General features: G+C 53.7%; 1 protein-coding gene across 1 annotated transcript; it reads right to left on the bottom strand.

The window, feature by feature from the left end:
- Positions 1-13,306: 13,306 nt before the first annotated feature.
- LOC113960138 (loricrin-like) lies at positions 13,307-14,910 on the bottom strand. The gene has a single exon (XM_027669526.1). The coding sequence runs from the start codon at positions 14,420-14,422 to the stop codon at positions 13,307-13,309; it is 1,116 nt and encodes a 371-aa protein (XP_027525327.1). The 5' UTR covers positions 14,423-14,910.
- Positions 14,911-15,648: the final 738 nt, after the last annotated feature.

Raw genomic sequence — 15,648 nt, 5'->3', positions numbered from 1 at the left:
TTTTCCTGGAGGATCAGAGCAGCTGGAGGGGAGAGAGAGAGAGAGAAATGGTCACGTGGTCACAGATGGATTTGATTACACCGACATCCTGCAGTTTGCTCTGGGATCCCCTGTTTTCTTCCTGATTTCTAGTTCTTCAGGGGTAAGGAAGTGGTATCAGGGTTGATTGGGAGATGCTTTATAGCCCCCCCCCCCCAAATGTTTTCGGATGCAAGTTGCCTTTTAGAGAAAAATTGGTCAAGACCTTTGCTGCCCATGAGCAACTTCAGACCCTCCAGTGCCTTCTGAAGTCCCTTGTCCACAAAATCCTCTCTCTGTTCTCTCTCTGTATTTCCCACAAAATCCTCTGTCTCTCCTCTCTGTATTTTCCACCCTTTCTGTTGATTTGGTTCGACTTGAGCCTCTGCCCGAGCCTTTATTGTCATTTGCTTTAATAAAACAGCTCCTGTGTGTGACAAGAACTTGGTCTCCAGCACAACCAAGGTCCAGAGGTGAGGAGTGAGTGTCCTCCTCCAACTCCACCAAAACTTGCAGGAAAACAGGCAATTTCATAAAGAAGCTCCAGAGGAAGAGAAAAACTGGACTTACCCTCTCAGCAATGGGGATGGAGGAGTGTTGGAGCAGAGCAGTGAGTGAAGGGAGCTGGGCTGAGGAACCTTTTATATGTTCCCAAAGGGTTATCTGGGACATGAGACACCTCTAATTACACATCCCAGCCCATTTCTATCCGCTGTGTTCAGCTTCCCGTATTTTCCCTTTGATGCTCTGTGCTTTTGGGATGGTAATTGTCCCATAAGTTATTAATAGCACCTTAATTCCTTCACCTCCCTGTGAAGGAGATTGGAAGGTATTTCACGGGAAGTGACACCGGCACCAAAACCGACGGATCTGCTCACAGACAATGTGGATCAAGCCCAGGAGATGTTTGTGACCCAGAAGAACCAAGTCCTCAGTGTCACATGGACCAAGAGCTCAACGTGATCAACCTCCATGTGAAGGAAAAATGACTGTTGCTGTTAATCCCCGTGGATTACGGTTAGGGCAGGAATCCTACAGCTGAGTTGCCCAATGGGACCGGATACGAGGGATTTGCATTAGCCCAAATAAGTCCTTCATGGGTAATTCCAACCCTATCAAGGATTTCTCCTCTTCTTCTTCTTCTTCTCTGACCTGGCTGGGCACCAGGTGCCCACCAAAGTCCTGCCAGCAAACCCCCTCCAGTGTTGGCTCCTCTTTCCATGGCTGTAGATCCCCCTCCACCAAAACCTTGTCATCCAAACCCAACACGTGGCTTTAGATCCTGTTTTAGTCTAATTCTGCAACATGGTGTTGATGGCAGTGGGATCAAATCCTGGAACAAAGTGGTTCGAGGTGAACAGAATCACAGGATGATTAAGGCTGGAAAAGCCCTCCAAGGTCATCGAGTCCAAGCTTTGACCTATTTCCACCTTGTCAGCGAGACCAGAGCACTGAGTGCCACATCCAGCCATTCCTGGGATATCTCCAGGGTGTCCTAAGTCCTGCTCATGCTCCCAGAAATGATTTGGTGATTTTCCTGTTCCTATTTTTCTCTGCCCTTATCCAATTTACTCATGATTTCCCCCCCCCCCCAGATTTTAAATCAAACCCATCTTTAGTTCTTCCTGGGAATTTTCAGCAGCTGAGCTGTGAGAAGGGGGGCTGTGGAGGGTCACAGGAACACTGAGGGTGATATTTTGGACTGTTGGCTGGGACAAAGTGCTGGTGTTGCTGTCCTGTTTTCAGTCCTCAGCCGTGGCCTCTCTGCAGCTCTTGTGGAATGGGGATGCTCAGACAGGGATGGAGCTCAAGCAAAAATAAACAAAGCAGTGGGAGAAGCTCCTGAGCTCGGATTTTCCCGTGAATCACGGATGAACTTGGGGCTTCCATGCCCGGGAACAAGTCATGCCCATCTCACCCAGCAATTACATCTTCTTGTCCCATAAAAGGCAGGAATGTGTCAACACTGGGATGACATCGTGGATTAGATGTCAGGCACGAGGGATTTGGGGTGATGTTCTCCTGACTCACCGGGATCCCTCCAACTGCTCCTCTCCCAGCTGAGCTCAGTGTCACAGGGCACACAGTGACCCCCAAATCCTGCTCTGCAAAGCTGCTTTTGGGCTGCACTTGGGCCCAGAGAAGCTGTGGCTGCCCCGTCCCTGGGAGCGTCCAAGGTTGGAGTAACCTGGGAGAGTGGGAGGTGTCCCTGCCATGGGAATTGGAATGAGATGAGCCTTAAGGTCCCTTCCAACTCAAACCATTCCATGATCCCCCTGTTTCAGGCCATTCCCTTCAGTTTGACTTGACTTCTATCACTCCCCTGTTGTTGACTGAGGTGATTTGCCCAAAAATCTGGGACTTCTAAGGAAATTATCTGTAGACTTCGTGTTTACACACTTGGCTCTGCCTAAAACCAACCTGTGTGTTTGTTGTAAACGGTGCAAGAGAGAGACTTTCTATGGAACATTTCCCTGCAAAGAGACCCTCCAGGGAATATTTCTCAGCATCTTTGCTGCCCTGGCCTTTGTGGCAGGGGGAGGTGGGGACAATTCCCTGCTGGATTTTTGCAATCTGCTGCCCCTGCTCCACTTCTCAGATGACAAAACCCCAGCTGGGCAGAGATTTGCTGCCTCTGCTGCTCGGGCCCTTCCCAAGTCTGTCCTCAGAGGAATGACACAACCTGCAGTGCCTCAGCTCTGCCAAGGGCGTGGGTGAAAACCTGGACTGCTGAGAGAGGCTCGAGGTTGGAGATTTTATCTCCCCTTCCCTCAAACGTTTTCAGTCAGACTCCAACCCAGCCTGGAGCCTCTGGTCTGGCTTGGGTTCACCCTCCAGTTTGGCACAGGCTGGGTTTGGCACTGCCCAGGGGGTACCCGGTGTGGGGGGCACAGGGACCATCCCTGGCACCACAAACCACCCTCGTGCCCGGTCAGAGCCGCATGTTTCTGACCCCGATGTGCCTCCCCTGCTCCTGCAGTCACGGGCCCGGCACATGGGGATGAGGTTCCTCGTTATTTTAATTAAGAGTAATAATAAAACAAGTGCTAATAACAAGTTTCTCACTCCTTTCAAAGGATTAGTGTAAACCCTTTGCTAATTAAATATCTGGTGCATTACACACAATGCTGCTCTCGTCCCACAGAGTCAGGAATTCCTGAAGGGATGTGCCTGGGGGATTCTGGGAGAGACCCTGGGGCTGGATCAAATGTGATGGGAAATAAAACATGATTTTTGTGGCCATCTCTCCATCTGATATTCCTTTCCTTTTCCTACGTCTGCAAGGGGAGCTCAGAAATTTTATAATTTCTGCTGAGAAAAGTCAGCTTAAAACTTGGTAAGGACTGGAAATATTTTTTCTTGAAATACATTGGGGGAATGGAGCTGGGGAAGGGGCTGGAGCAGCAGGAGAAGGGTCTGGAGAACTCCTGAGGGAGCTGGGGGGGCTCATCCTGGAGAAAAGGAGGCTCTGGAATTCCCTGACAGGAGGGGGCAGCCGAGGGGGGGTCGGGCTCTGCTCCCAGGGAACAAGGGACAGGAGGAGGGAAACGGCCTCAAGCTGTGCCAGGGGAGGGTCAGGTTGGCCATGAGGAGGAATTTCCCCCTGGAAAGGGTGTTCAGGCCTTGGCAGGGGCTGCCCAGGGAGGTGGGGGAGTCCCCAGCCCTGGAGGTGCCCAGGGAAGGCCTGGATGTGGCACTGAGTGCTCTGGGCTGGGGCCAAGGTGGGGATGGGGCACAGGGGGGACTCCATGGGCTGGGAGGGCTTTTCTAACCTCAGGGATTCTGGGATCCCATTTAGGCAATATGGACTCTCGATGGGATTTTCAAAGAAGGGAGAGTCACCTCACACAAAAGATCTGTTCAACCCCACATTCCCCATTTAGAAAGGCCAAAAGGAATATTAAGTATGACACGCTCCTTCCTCTGCTTATATCCTCTGGTTTATGGTGATGAGGGATTCCAGACTTCCTCGATGGAGTTTGCTTTGGACAAAGCTTCCAAAGGTGCCTGGGGGGGTCTGAGGCGCAGAGCCAAGGGCTGTGATTAATGGGAGATGCTGATCTGCACCTTCAGTCCCAGACAGCTTTGGAAATCCAGCACCTGGATTTGTCTGGCTGATGCAAGGTGTGGGGACCTGGGAGCTGAGCCACCGTGGCCATTGCAGAGCAAAAGGAAGGGGAGGAAGGTGTGAAAAGCAGCTCCTGTTTATCAGTTTGTTCTGAGTTGGAAGGGACCCACAAGGATCATCGAGTCCAACTCTTAAATGAGGGGACAATCAAAGTGGGCCTGGGCATGATGCCAAAGATAAGGAAAACCAGTGGAAGAACACCAGGACGCCAGCACATTTTCTGAGCTTTAGGTTTTAATATCACACCTTTGCTACTGGAGACAGAAGCGGGAAACCGGGAGGTTTGCGAGGAGGCAAATCACGTTTCTGCCACTCTAATGCCACTTTGGGTTCTCGGGAGAGCAGGAGGGAAGGGGCAGGGGCTGCACCTCGCAGGGGCGGAGGGGAGCGGTGCAGCCCCGGCGCGGAGCGTCCTCTCCTCGTCCTCTCACTTCTGCTGCTGCTGCTGCGGCCACTGCGGCGGCTGCTTGATCTGCTGCTGCTGCTGGCAGGGCACGGGGGCCACGGGCACCTGCCCGGCCCCGGGGGCCACGGGGCACTGCGGGGCGAGCACCACCACGGGCGTGGGGTCCTGCACGGCGCTCACCTCGTGGCACACGAGCCCCTCGGAGCCGTGGCAGGACCTCTCGCTGTCGTGGCAGGAGGAGCCCCCGCCGTGGCAGGAGCTCTCCGAGCTGTGGCAGCCTCTGTTCTCGCGGGAGCACATTTTTTGGGGATTGGCGGGGCAAACCTGGGGAAGGAGAGAGGTTTGTCGTTAGAGGCAGGAAGTGCTTTCCCCTTCTGATCTGGGGTCAGGTTTCCTCGCTGTGCTCATGAGCCTGTCGGGGCTCAGCAGGATTTGCCTTTCTGCCCCTCCTGTTTCCCCAGACTGGGGCTTCATTCCAGTGCTGGATCAACCAGGACCATCTGAACACTCTCATGAGCCCCCACAGCAGCCCTGAACCCCATTGCTGCTGGGCTCCATGAACTGTTTCCCTGCTCTCCCTCGAGCTCATTCCCTGCTCTCCCTCGAGCTCATTCCCTGCTCTCCTTTGCTGCACCCTGGGATGGTCTCAGGGCTGTGTAACGGAGGAGCAGAAGCTCTGTGGGATTCCAGGGTATCCTGCACCAGCAAGAGGCATCTTGGCAAAGATCCCAAGAATCTGTAGCCTGGAGGAGCCCTGGCACAGCTGGGAATTTACAGCCAGGACTGGTAGAGGAGCATCAGCAAAATGCCCTTCCAAATGCCCAAAATGAAGACCCTCCTGTGCCTTCCTCCCTCCCTGTGCCCTCTGCTCCCTCTGTCCCCTGGGGATCCGGGGCCAATTTCCTGAGGAAAACCCTCTGTGCACATCTCAACCCCCTCCTCAGGATTTCTGGGATTTCAAGGAGGCAAAAGGCATCCAGGATGTGGCTGAGCTGAAAGCTGCTCATGCTGCTCCTTCCTCTCCCAGTTTAAATCCACTTTTTCTGTTCTTCCTAAATTTCTTCAAGGACAGCTTAATACTTTCAGCTTAAGGAGCTTAGTAAAGGAGTCAGGTTTATAAATGCAATTAAAATTCCCAGCTTAAATCCAAGGTCTTATGAAAGATCTGTTTCCCATTCATTCCCAAATCCCATTATTTACTTTTCTTCATTTCCAGTTTGTCCTTTGGAAACTAGAAAGTGCTGGAATAATCCCAATATATTTACAGGTGATAAAAACAATAAATTTTACTTCTCAGCATAGGAAGTCCTGATTTTTGAGAGCACAAAACAGCCCCAGCCACAGAGCCAAGATTTGGCTCTCAATACCCCCAGCAAATGCCCCCAGATGCATCTCCCTAAGAGCAAAGCCCAGCTCAGCGCAGCCAATTTTAATCAGAATTAAAAGTTAGCGGTTGAGCAGCGACTTACCTCGGCTGTGAAGGCTCTGGAGAGGGAGTGGAGCTGAGCGAATGAGCTGCTCTCCCATCCAAGGACTTTTATACAGTTCCCAAGTCTCTTCCTGAAAATGCAATCACCCCCTGGGGAAAGATGACCGAGGTATTTACAAAACAGCCACACCCCTAATTACCCACCACCTTCAAAAGCTTATTCAACCGATTTCGGTGATTGACTTGTCATCCCGTGGATTGTCTTCTTCCTTACACACCTCTAATTGCCACCCTGGCCCCTGCAGGTCGTAATGCCCAGCAGTGAAAACCCTGTGGGTGGGTCGACTGTCTCACTGTCAGGACAGGATGAGTTTTCTGTTGCAAAACGGGTGGCAAAGGTGGTGCAGTTCTGGGTTCCATCTCCTCCCGAAACCTCTCACCTGCAGTCTGGCAGGAAGGAGAGGCCACGGGGCCCAGTCCTCTCTGACTGGTTTTGGTGGGACTGGGCTCTCGGGCAGTGGAGGAGAAGGACACCACTTTTGTGTCCTCACCATAAAAAATGGCCAGTTCTTAGAAAGTCCTTGTTGCACCTTCCCCAAAAAACACCTTTAAGGTTGTCTTCACCCCACAAGACACCTGCAGGCACCAGAAACTCATCAGCTGAGGGTCCCTCTCGATCTCCTTTCTGTGACAGGGTCATTTCCCAGAGCAATAAAAGCAGGATAAGGAGCCTGTGGTTCTGAGAGCTGTGACAGGGCAGTGACCTGTCAAGGCCAGGCAGCTCAGGACACTTTGGGAAGTCTTGGCTTAGACCTGGGAGCACCCCAAAAATGTAATGTGGCTTCCTCAGCACGAGGAGGGAAACTCAAAATGAGGAAGAACAGGAGAAGAACTTCACATGAGGTTGAAGTTCTTTCCATGGAGCCCTGGAACAGCTGCCCAGGGAAGCTGTGGATTCTCCCTTTCTGGAGACATTTCAAACCCACCTGGACATGTCCCTGTGTCACCTGCTCTGGGTGACCCTGCCTTGGCAGGGGGGTTAGACTGCGTGGTCTCCAGAGGTCCCTTCCATCCCCAAAATTCCACGATTCTGTGATTCTCTACCTGTGTTCATCTACTTCACACCTAATTTGTGGCCATTTCCCTCTTGCTGGCACAGTCACCACCAACTTCCATCACTGGCATTTTTCCTGGCCAGCCCCAGGAAGCCCAAAGTGGAATTTCTCTCTGCAAATCTCTGTTTCTGTCCCATTTTAATCTTTTCATGTGGCTGTGATGGGAAAGAGGTGCCCACAGCAGCCTGTTGTGCAAACCTTGCACCCGTGAGCGAGCTGTGAGTAAAACGCCTGCTCAGAGCTCCCCACACGTCCCCAGCTCACCCGGCTCTGCCCCGGGGGCAGGATGGGGGCAGCTGGGTGCAGAGCAGCTCCTGCAACCCCGGGGCACCGGCCCTGGCACTGGTGAAATCCTCTGTGCAACCAGGGCTTGGCAACGGCGCCGGTTCCACCGTGACCGTGGAATTTGGGCAGGGATCACGTGTTCTCACCCCTTTTGCACCAGAGCTCCCTCCTGGGGAACCACGGGGCTTTGTTGGGCAGAGGTGGCTGAAGCCCAGGGGCGGCTCCCACTAAAACAATCCCTGGAGTTTCTGTCCAGAGGCACCAGTTGGAGACTTTCATGCAGTGTTTACCCCTCAGCTCCACGAGAGGGGCCACGGCTCCGGCGAGCACAGACACGCTCGGGGATGAGAGTCCCTCGTTATCAGGGCTCGTCAGGACAGGGAGGACTCGTTCCTGCCCTGTTGCACAACCAGTGGGGAGGGAACCTGGCTGTGCCAACGCATCAAACCCACCCTGTGCCTCCTCCCAGCCCCACGTCGGAGGGGAGCTCTGGAAAAGGCTGGTGGGATGCAGCTCCAGCTCCTCCTGCTCAAGCCCTGGGTGTAAGACCATCTGGGTCTATTAAACTATTATATCACCTAAACTTGTGGAGTGCTCTTGGCAGAGGCCTCCAAAAACCAGCCAGGAGGGACAAGGAATAAGAAATGGACTTTTAAAGTGTTTTCTATTTTCTTTGGTTTTGGAGGGATTGAAATTTTGGGTAGTTTTTGGTCAGTCAGTTGAATAGACACAAAAATTTGAACCCCCCAGACTTGGTTTTCTGGAAGTCTCCTGGAATTTTTTTGAGTTTTCAGAGTTCTTTTACTACTTTTGATGCTCTCAGATGAATTAGGGAAAATCACAGAAGTCAGTAATGAAGTGGCAGATTTTAGAAATTTAAGTAGATTCAAATAAATGTATAAAGCTGCCTAATTTTAGAATGGAATTTAACGTGGCTGGTGTGAAAATCTTGTGTCATGTTCCCTGCACAATGGTCTTAGAGCATTTTACAGTGTGAAGGATCCCTGCTGTGGTACCAAACATGGGTTTAGAGCTGAGAGGATTTGGGCCTTTGGTGTTTTCCAAACATCAGGACAAAGTTTTCTGGACTCCTACTGAGCTGAAAGGGCCAAAATCCCCGCAGGTGGGTGAAAGCAGAATGGTAAAAAATAACCAGTGTGATTTCACATCTCACTTTTAAATGGGCACAGAACTGTGGGTGGTTTTTTTCCTCTGTAACAACTATTTGGGTGAGTTAAACAACCGCAGTCCTGGCAGATGAAACGTTTGGCAAACGCTGGATGTTCAACCTCCCCCGCGCTGCCCCGGCACGGAGGAACCATCTCTTCCTAACCTGTGCCTAATTTAGGGCCTGATCCCATCCAAAGATGTCGTGAAGGAGGTTGTGGAGCAGAAGCCAACGAGCTTGTTTGAGTTGCCTCACACGAGGGTTGACGTGCTCGGGTTGCGCCATCACCTGCAACTCCCTGGGACAGGAGCCCGGCGTGGAATTGTTCCCAGGTAAACAACCTTTCACTCCCCAGGTCACGCTGTAAATAATAATCAGGAGGAAAACCCCCGGGAGTTTTGCATATCTCCTTCATTTAGCTCATGGAGTGTCCCTGAGGGGGGGTCTGGGCAGGGAACAGCTTTTCCATTGGGTGGGAACAGCTCTGACTTCAGCTAGAGGCAAATTAAGAACAGAATCCCAGAATCCCACAATAGTTGGGGCTGGAAGGGGCCTGTAGAGATCACCCAGCCCAAGGCAGGGTCACCCAGAGCAGGTGACACAGGGGCACGTCCAGGTGGGTCTGGGATGTCTCCAGAGAGGGAGATTCCAAGCCTTTCCTGGGCACCTGTCCCACCCTCCATGGAAAGAAGCTCTTCCCCATGCTGAGGTGGAACTTCCTGAGGTTTAGTTTATGGATATCACTCCTTGTCCTGTCTCTGGCACCACTGAAAAGTCTGGCACCGTCCTCTTGCCATCTGAACCTTCTCTTGCTGTTGAAAACACTGTATTTTAATTCTATTAAAACCAATGTTACATTTAAGTGTGGCTCTAAAATATACATAAAAAATGTTGGCAGAAACACTTTGTCCTGTGGAAATTCCTCGAGGATCCGTCTGTGTTTTGGGTGAAGGAGCCAGAAATGAAAGAAATCATTCAAATATTGAAACTACCTGCAGGCTACGGAGTTTTATTTTCCAGCCCGTGATCCAAAGGGACACGGAGAGAGGAATCTTTTCCTGTCACCAATCACAAACCACTTCTCCCAGCAGTGCCATCACCAGCTCAGCCCCGTGTGAGGGACACGTGTCATCATGGAAAAGCCACCCTATGGCCCACCCAGGGGCACTTCTGCCGGCTCAGTCACTTCTTCTGCCTGGGGGGCCAGTGGCTTTTCTGTTTGCACTGCTGGCTCTTGGTGCTGGGAATGACCACGGGGCATTTCTGCTGCAGCACCTGGGAGCACCCACTCCCCCCCGGGCTGAGCTCTGAGACCCCCCCGAGGGCGTAGCCAGACCCTCCACTGTAGTACCCTGGTCCCCCAGTGACCCCCCCTGCCAAGGCATCACTGGGGGGTGCAGGGAATCCGTATCCGGACCCTCCTCCCAAATCCCCGGGGTGGAGGATGGACCCCCCCCCCGCCCCCCAGGCTGTGTCCCCAGTCCCCTTCTCCCCCCCTGGGGGCATAAACGGGGACTGTCCCCCCCGTGAGGCGCCAGCCGGACGTGTCCCCACAGTCCCCACTGGTGATCACCACAGAGCCCTCCCCGCCACACGTGTAGCCCCCCGAAACGCTGTAGGGGGGGGACGCTGGCACGGGAGGGCAGTAGGAGGGTCGTGGGCTGTAGGAGGGCCGTGGGCAGTAGGAAGGTCTCCGGGTGTAGGTGACTGAGCCTTCCCTACCACAGGAGAAGGAGGCGCGTCCGAGGGGGTCGGAGAAGCTCCCGGAGCAGAACCCTCCGTGGTGCAGAGAGATCTCCCTGGAGTAGCCCCGGTGCCTGTGGGCACATTTGGCTCGGAGACACCGGTAAAGCTGCGAGAGGAAAGAAAAAAAAACACACCCAAATTTGCCCAGTTTCGCTTCATTTCGCCCCGTGGCAGGTGGGGAGGGTTCATGGGGTGGGGAGGGGTCAGGGGGTGGGGCAAGAAAAGCTTTGTTGGGGCCTGGGGCAACTCCAGCCTTCAAAGCAGGGCACTGCTGAGCTCTTGGAGAGCATGGAATGGTTTGGGTTGGAAGGGACCTTAAAGATCATCCCCTTCCAACCCTCTGCCACGGGCAGGGACACCTTCCCTAGACCAGGTTGCTCCAAGCCCCTGTTTTTCAAATCCAAGGGTATCTGGACTCTTCGTGGGATAGTTTTCCTCCTTTTTATCTCCAGGGTGTATTTCCAGAGAACCAAAATCTGAGGGACATTCTTTTACCATCTAAGAACTGCCCTGGCTTTCCCCACTCACCTTCATGTCTGCAGCTGCAGAGCTGCAAAACCAGCCAGGATTATCCCTGTTTCTGTTTTCAGCCTGCTGCAAGAGCAGTGGATCAGAGTTTCCACTCCCCAGGACATTTCTGGCTCTGTTATTGCACCCCCAAAGGTCTTTTATGGAAGGTAATTGGCCCAGACATAGAGGTTTGTGGCCATTCTGAAGCAGAGATTGTTATTAAATAATATCAAAAATGGTCCCAGACTTTGCAAGCACTTTCAGACCCACAGAGGTTGTGCAGTCACCACGTGCTGGTCCCACCACAGGCTAATCTGGGTTTTGCCCTCTGGCTCCCAGTCTGGTGACTGGATTTCACCTTTCTCCCTAAGGATTTGATCCATCCAGAAGAAACTGTCCAGATCCCAAGGACTTTGCTCAGGCAAGCACAGGTCGAGGTCCCAAAGGAAGGTGCCTCCCACGAATATGAATTAATAAAGTCTCAGAAAAAAATCAGACTTACCTTCTTGAGCCATAGGAAACACATTTAGAAGGTAAAAGTCGACTGAATGAGGAGCTTTAACAGCCTCAGGAACATTTATATGGTGTTTAACATATATGGGAAGTGAGACACCCTCGGGAATGATAAGGATTATTTACCTATCAAACTGGGATTTCAGTGTTTGACTCATGGCGACGATCCATATCTCCCTTCACCCAGTAATTGTTACTCCTGCCTAATGAGCCCGTTCCTGAGCTCCTGCCCTGGGCTGTGGAGGAACATTCCGGCCCCCAGAGAGGTGGGGGAGACCCGGGGAGGTGGGTGGGAATGTGGGTGTAGGGGAATGCAGAGGATTAGGGAGCGTGGGGCAGAGGAGCAGCTGGTGGCACTTTGATCCCTCCAGCAGCTCCCCGGGGGCTCCAGGGGGAGATTTTCTGAAGGAAAAACATTTGCATCCAAACCAGAAGGTCACCAAAAGGGACTGATTCCCCAGCTGGGAATTTTGCAAGGGTGCTAGAGATGCTCTGGGAGGTTCATGAGAGAACTGTGGAGGTGAGAGTGTCCTAATGCTTAAACCCAGAGTGGCTGGTGTTTTAAGGCAGGATGATGCCTCCAAATGCCTCCCTTCCTCCTTTCTCATATCCTCCTTCTGGCTTGGAAAGGGGGCTCGGGGTGGTCTGGAGGGTTCCAGATCCGAGCTGCATCCCCACCCTGCTCCAGCCTGGCTCTGCAGAGCAGCTCCTGCAGTTTGGGCCAGGCCTGCTCAGCTCCAAGGAATTTTGCTGTGGTGACAGCAAGTCCCAGCTTTGGCCAAAGGCCAAGTCTGTGGGGCAGAAAGCCTTGCTCAGGGTGCTGGTGCTGCCACAGCAGGTTGTAAAAGCCTGGGCAGGGAGGGATTTGAGGCCTGGAGGCATCTTTTGGAGCGTGTGGAGCTGCCTGAGGGACTTGCTGCTGGTTTTATTTCCTTTACAGCCCAGGGCTGATTTGGCTCTCTCAGTGTGCGGGGCTTCCCTCTGGGAACAGATCATGGAATCCCAGAATACCTGAGGCTGGAAAAGCCCTCCAGGATCATCCAGTCCCCCCTGTGCCCCATCCCCACCTTGGCCCCCAGCCCAGAGCACTCAGTGCCACATCCAGGCCTTCCCTGGGCACCTCCAGGGCTGGGGACTCCCCCACCTCCCTGGGCAGCCCCTGCCAAGGCCTGACCACCCTTTCCATGGGGAAATTCGTCCTCATGTCCAACCTGACCTTCCCCTGGCACAGCTTGAGGCCGTGTCCTCAGTTGCCCTGAGGTTTGCAAAGCTGAAGGAAGGGGGAGGGTGGCAGGGACGTGATGTTGTTGTTCACTTTGGGCATCCACAGCTGCTCTTGGGCCATCCCCAGTTCCAGCTCCTCTGAACTGAGCCTGGTGGGCCTGGTCAGGTCTCCCATCAGCTCCACAGATGTGGCCACTGGGTGCTGGTCCCTCAGAGGATGTGGGACCAGGAGCTGGGGTGGCTGCACCATGACCAGGCACCAAAGGGGTGTTGGGTGCTGTGGTTATTTGGCATTTTGGGCTCTGCTGTTCCTCTACCAGGTAGAAAACGAAGGTCCAAACACTCTGGGGCAATAAACTGGGTGACTTTAGAGCTTCACCTACAGCAAAGCACCACTGAACCCATCATCTCCTTTACAAGGAGGAGTGAAGCATCTCATCAGACGGATTTCTGCCTTCCAAGACCAGGAGATGCTGGTTGGTAACACAAGAAATAAACAAACTTCCCAAAAAAGGCAGTTTTGAGCTATTATAATATTTATTAGATATCAAAGGGGCCTTTGGAAAAGCAGCACAACATTATCAAAGGCCTCCCAACACCAGCAGGAGGGCACGGGGTAAGTCCTGGCATTCTCAGCACAGGGATGCAGCATCCAGGGGAGAGGAGAGGACACAAGAGAAGGACCAGGCAATCAGAGCCAGGTCTGGAGGTGCCCCAGCAGAGGCTCAGCTGGTCCTGCTGGACCTGGAGCTGCCCCAGGTTGTCACTTCTGGCCGGAGGGGAAGCAGCAGCTCTGCTTGGACTGGTGGGACACGATGCTGGGAATGGCGATGGGGCACTTCTGCTGGGAGGACTGGGAGGACCCTCCAGAGCTGATGATGATGGTCTGGCCCGAGGAGCCGCCCCCGGATCCTCCCCCACAGCATCCAGAGGATCCTCCACCTCCCACGATGATCTTCCCTCCTGAAAAACCCCCACCACATCCTCCTCCCATGCCATAGCTGGATCCTCCACCACAGTATCCAGAGGAACCTCCACTGCCTCCTCCCACAATGATGGTCTTTGATCCTGAAGATCCACCACCGTACCCCCCTCCCATCCCATAGCTGGACCCTCCACCACAGTACCCAGAGGAACCTCCACCACCTCCACCTACAATGATGCTCTTTGATCCTGAAGATCCACCACCATAACCACCACCGTATCCTCCTCCCATCCCATATCCTGAGGATCCTCCACTGCAGCATCCAGAGGAACCCCCACTGATTCCACCTCCAATGATGCTTTTTGATCCTGAATATCCACCACCATACCCTCCTCCCATGCCATAGCCACCACTGCATCCTCCACTGCCTCCACCTACAATGATGGTCTTTGACCCTGAAGAGCCACCACCATAACCACCACCGTATCCTCCTCCTATTCCATAGCTGGATCCTCCACTGCAGCATCCAGAGGAACTTCCACCACTACCTCCACCCACAATGATGCTCTTTGATCCTGAAGATCCACCACCATATCCTCCTCCCATCCTGTAGCCTGAACATCCTCCACTGGAACCTCCACCTCCAAGTATGACCTTGCCTCCTGAAGATCCACCACCATATCCTCCCCCCATCCCGCAGCCACCGCTGGATCCTCCACTGCAGCATCCAGAGGACCCTCCACTGCTTCCTCCTGCAATGATGACCTTGCCTCCTGAGGACCCACCACTGTACCCTCCTCCCATGCCATAGCCAGAGGAGCCCCCGCAGCAGGAGGAGCCCTGGGACTGGAAGCTGGAGGAGCTGCCCCCGTGGCACGAGGAGCCCCCACTGTGGCACCCGCTGGACTGGGAGGACATCCCGTGGCAGCCCCCGGAGCTTTGTCTGGAGCACATCTCGGAGCTGGGAACCTGCAAGGAACAGCGTGGTCAGAAAGGAGAACCTTGGAGGGGCAGCTGAGCCTTCACAGCAGACAAAAAAATGGAAGAGGAGCCAGGAGATGCCCCTTTTGCCCCATTCCTGGAGCTTTAACCTCCCTCACCCTCGTGAGCTCCCTGGGAGTGCCCTGCAGGGCACAGCAGTTACAGGAACACTCTCTGTGAAGGGAGACCGTGAGCACACATGTGCACACATGCTCTGACACGCTCTGAGCTGGCAACCTGAAACATTTCGTCCCGCTGGAGATCCCTCTGGATGCCCAAAACTCCCAGCAGCTGAAAATTCAGCCCCCCGAGCATCGGCTGCAACTCCCCCCTCTAAGGAAGGTGGTTCTGTTGGCACATCAGATGGGTTTCTGGAGCCACCACGGTTCCCTCACTCAAAGAACCCTCAAAGACCGGCTGGTGGAGGGATCTCTGTGCGTGGGGGTTCCAGAATTTTCCGTATCAACGGCCTTACCTTCGGTGGATCTGGGAACTGTGCGATGCTCGGCGGCGGGTGAATGAGGAGCCCTGGGATGGGTGAGCTTTTATATCGTGTACATCGCGCTCCCGAGGGAAGTGAGACACCCTAAGGAATGCTGAGAGGTTTATTGACAGAGAGCTTGGCTCTGGCTGCCTCCTTCTTTGACTCACTTGCAGCACAGGGGTGATGGGAAGGAGATGCATCAACCACTTTCTGCAGCACAGTTTATAATTCTATTTAATGATTCCCTTCCGGGAGCCTTGCCCTCAAACGTTGGGGGCAAACGGCTTCTTGGAGTCTGATCTGGGGGCTCCCTGATGTGTTTCTGATGAGCTGCAGCTTCTTGGGTGCTCAGCAGAGAGTGGAGATGCTGAGAGGTGGAGGCTGGAGTGAGTTTGGGCCAGAGAGTGATGGAAGGACGAGGGTGAAGGATGTGCTGGAGCAGAGCTCCAGAGAATTTTGGAGAAGGGGGTTTCCTCAAGGACTGGCAAGAGGGGGAGCTGGATGGGGAGCAGGAGTATGTCTAGTATGTCCTTTCCTGCTGGGAAAGGCTCAACAGGCCAGAGGTACCTCCTCAGATGGAGAGCACTGCGTTGGAGCACCTCAGCCCAGACCCATTTCAGAGGACACTGCGAGGGTGACAGAGGAGGGGGGACATTTCCCCTCATCCTTTTGGGAGCCTGAGGTGGAAGGGGCTGTTGGACTGAGCAGAGAGGCC

This window comes from Corapipo altera, unplaced genomic scaffold (genome assembly GCF_003945725.1).
Source record: "Corapipo altera isolate COAL_440 unplaced genomic scaffold, ASM394572v1 91, whole genome shotgun sequence".
Taxonomy (NCBI): domain Eukaryota; kingdom Metazoa; phylum Chordata; class Aves; order Passeriformes; family Pipridae; genus Corapipo; species Corapipo altera.
The sequence above is the reverse complement of the archived record's forward strand: the minus strand, read 5'-3'. Positions and strand labels throughout refer to the sequence as shown.

What these genes read in the sequence shown, in the direction of transcription:
- LOC113960138 (XM_027669526.1), bottom strand. Translation starts at nt 14,422, where the DNA reads ATGTGCTCCAGACAAAGCTCCGGGGGCTGCCACGGGATGTCCTCCCAG.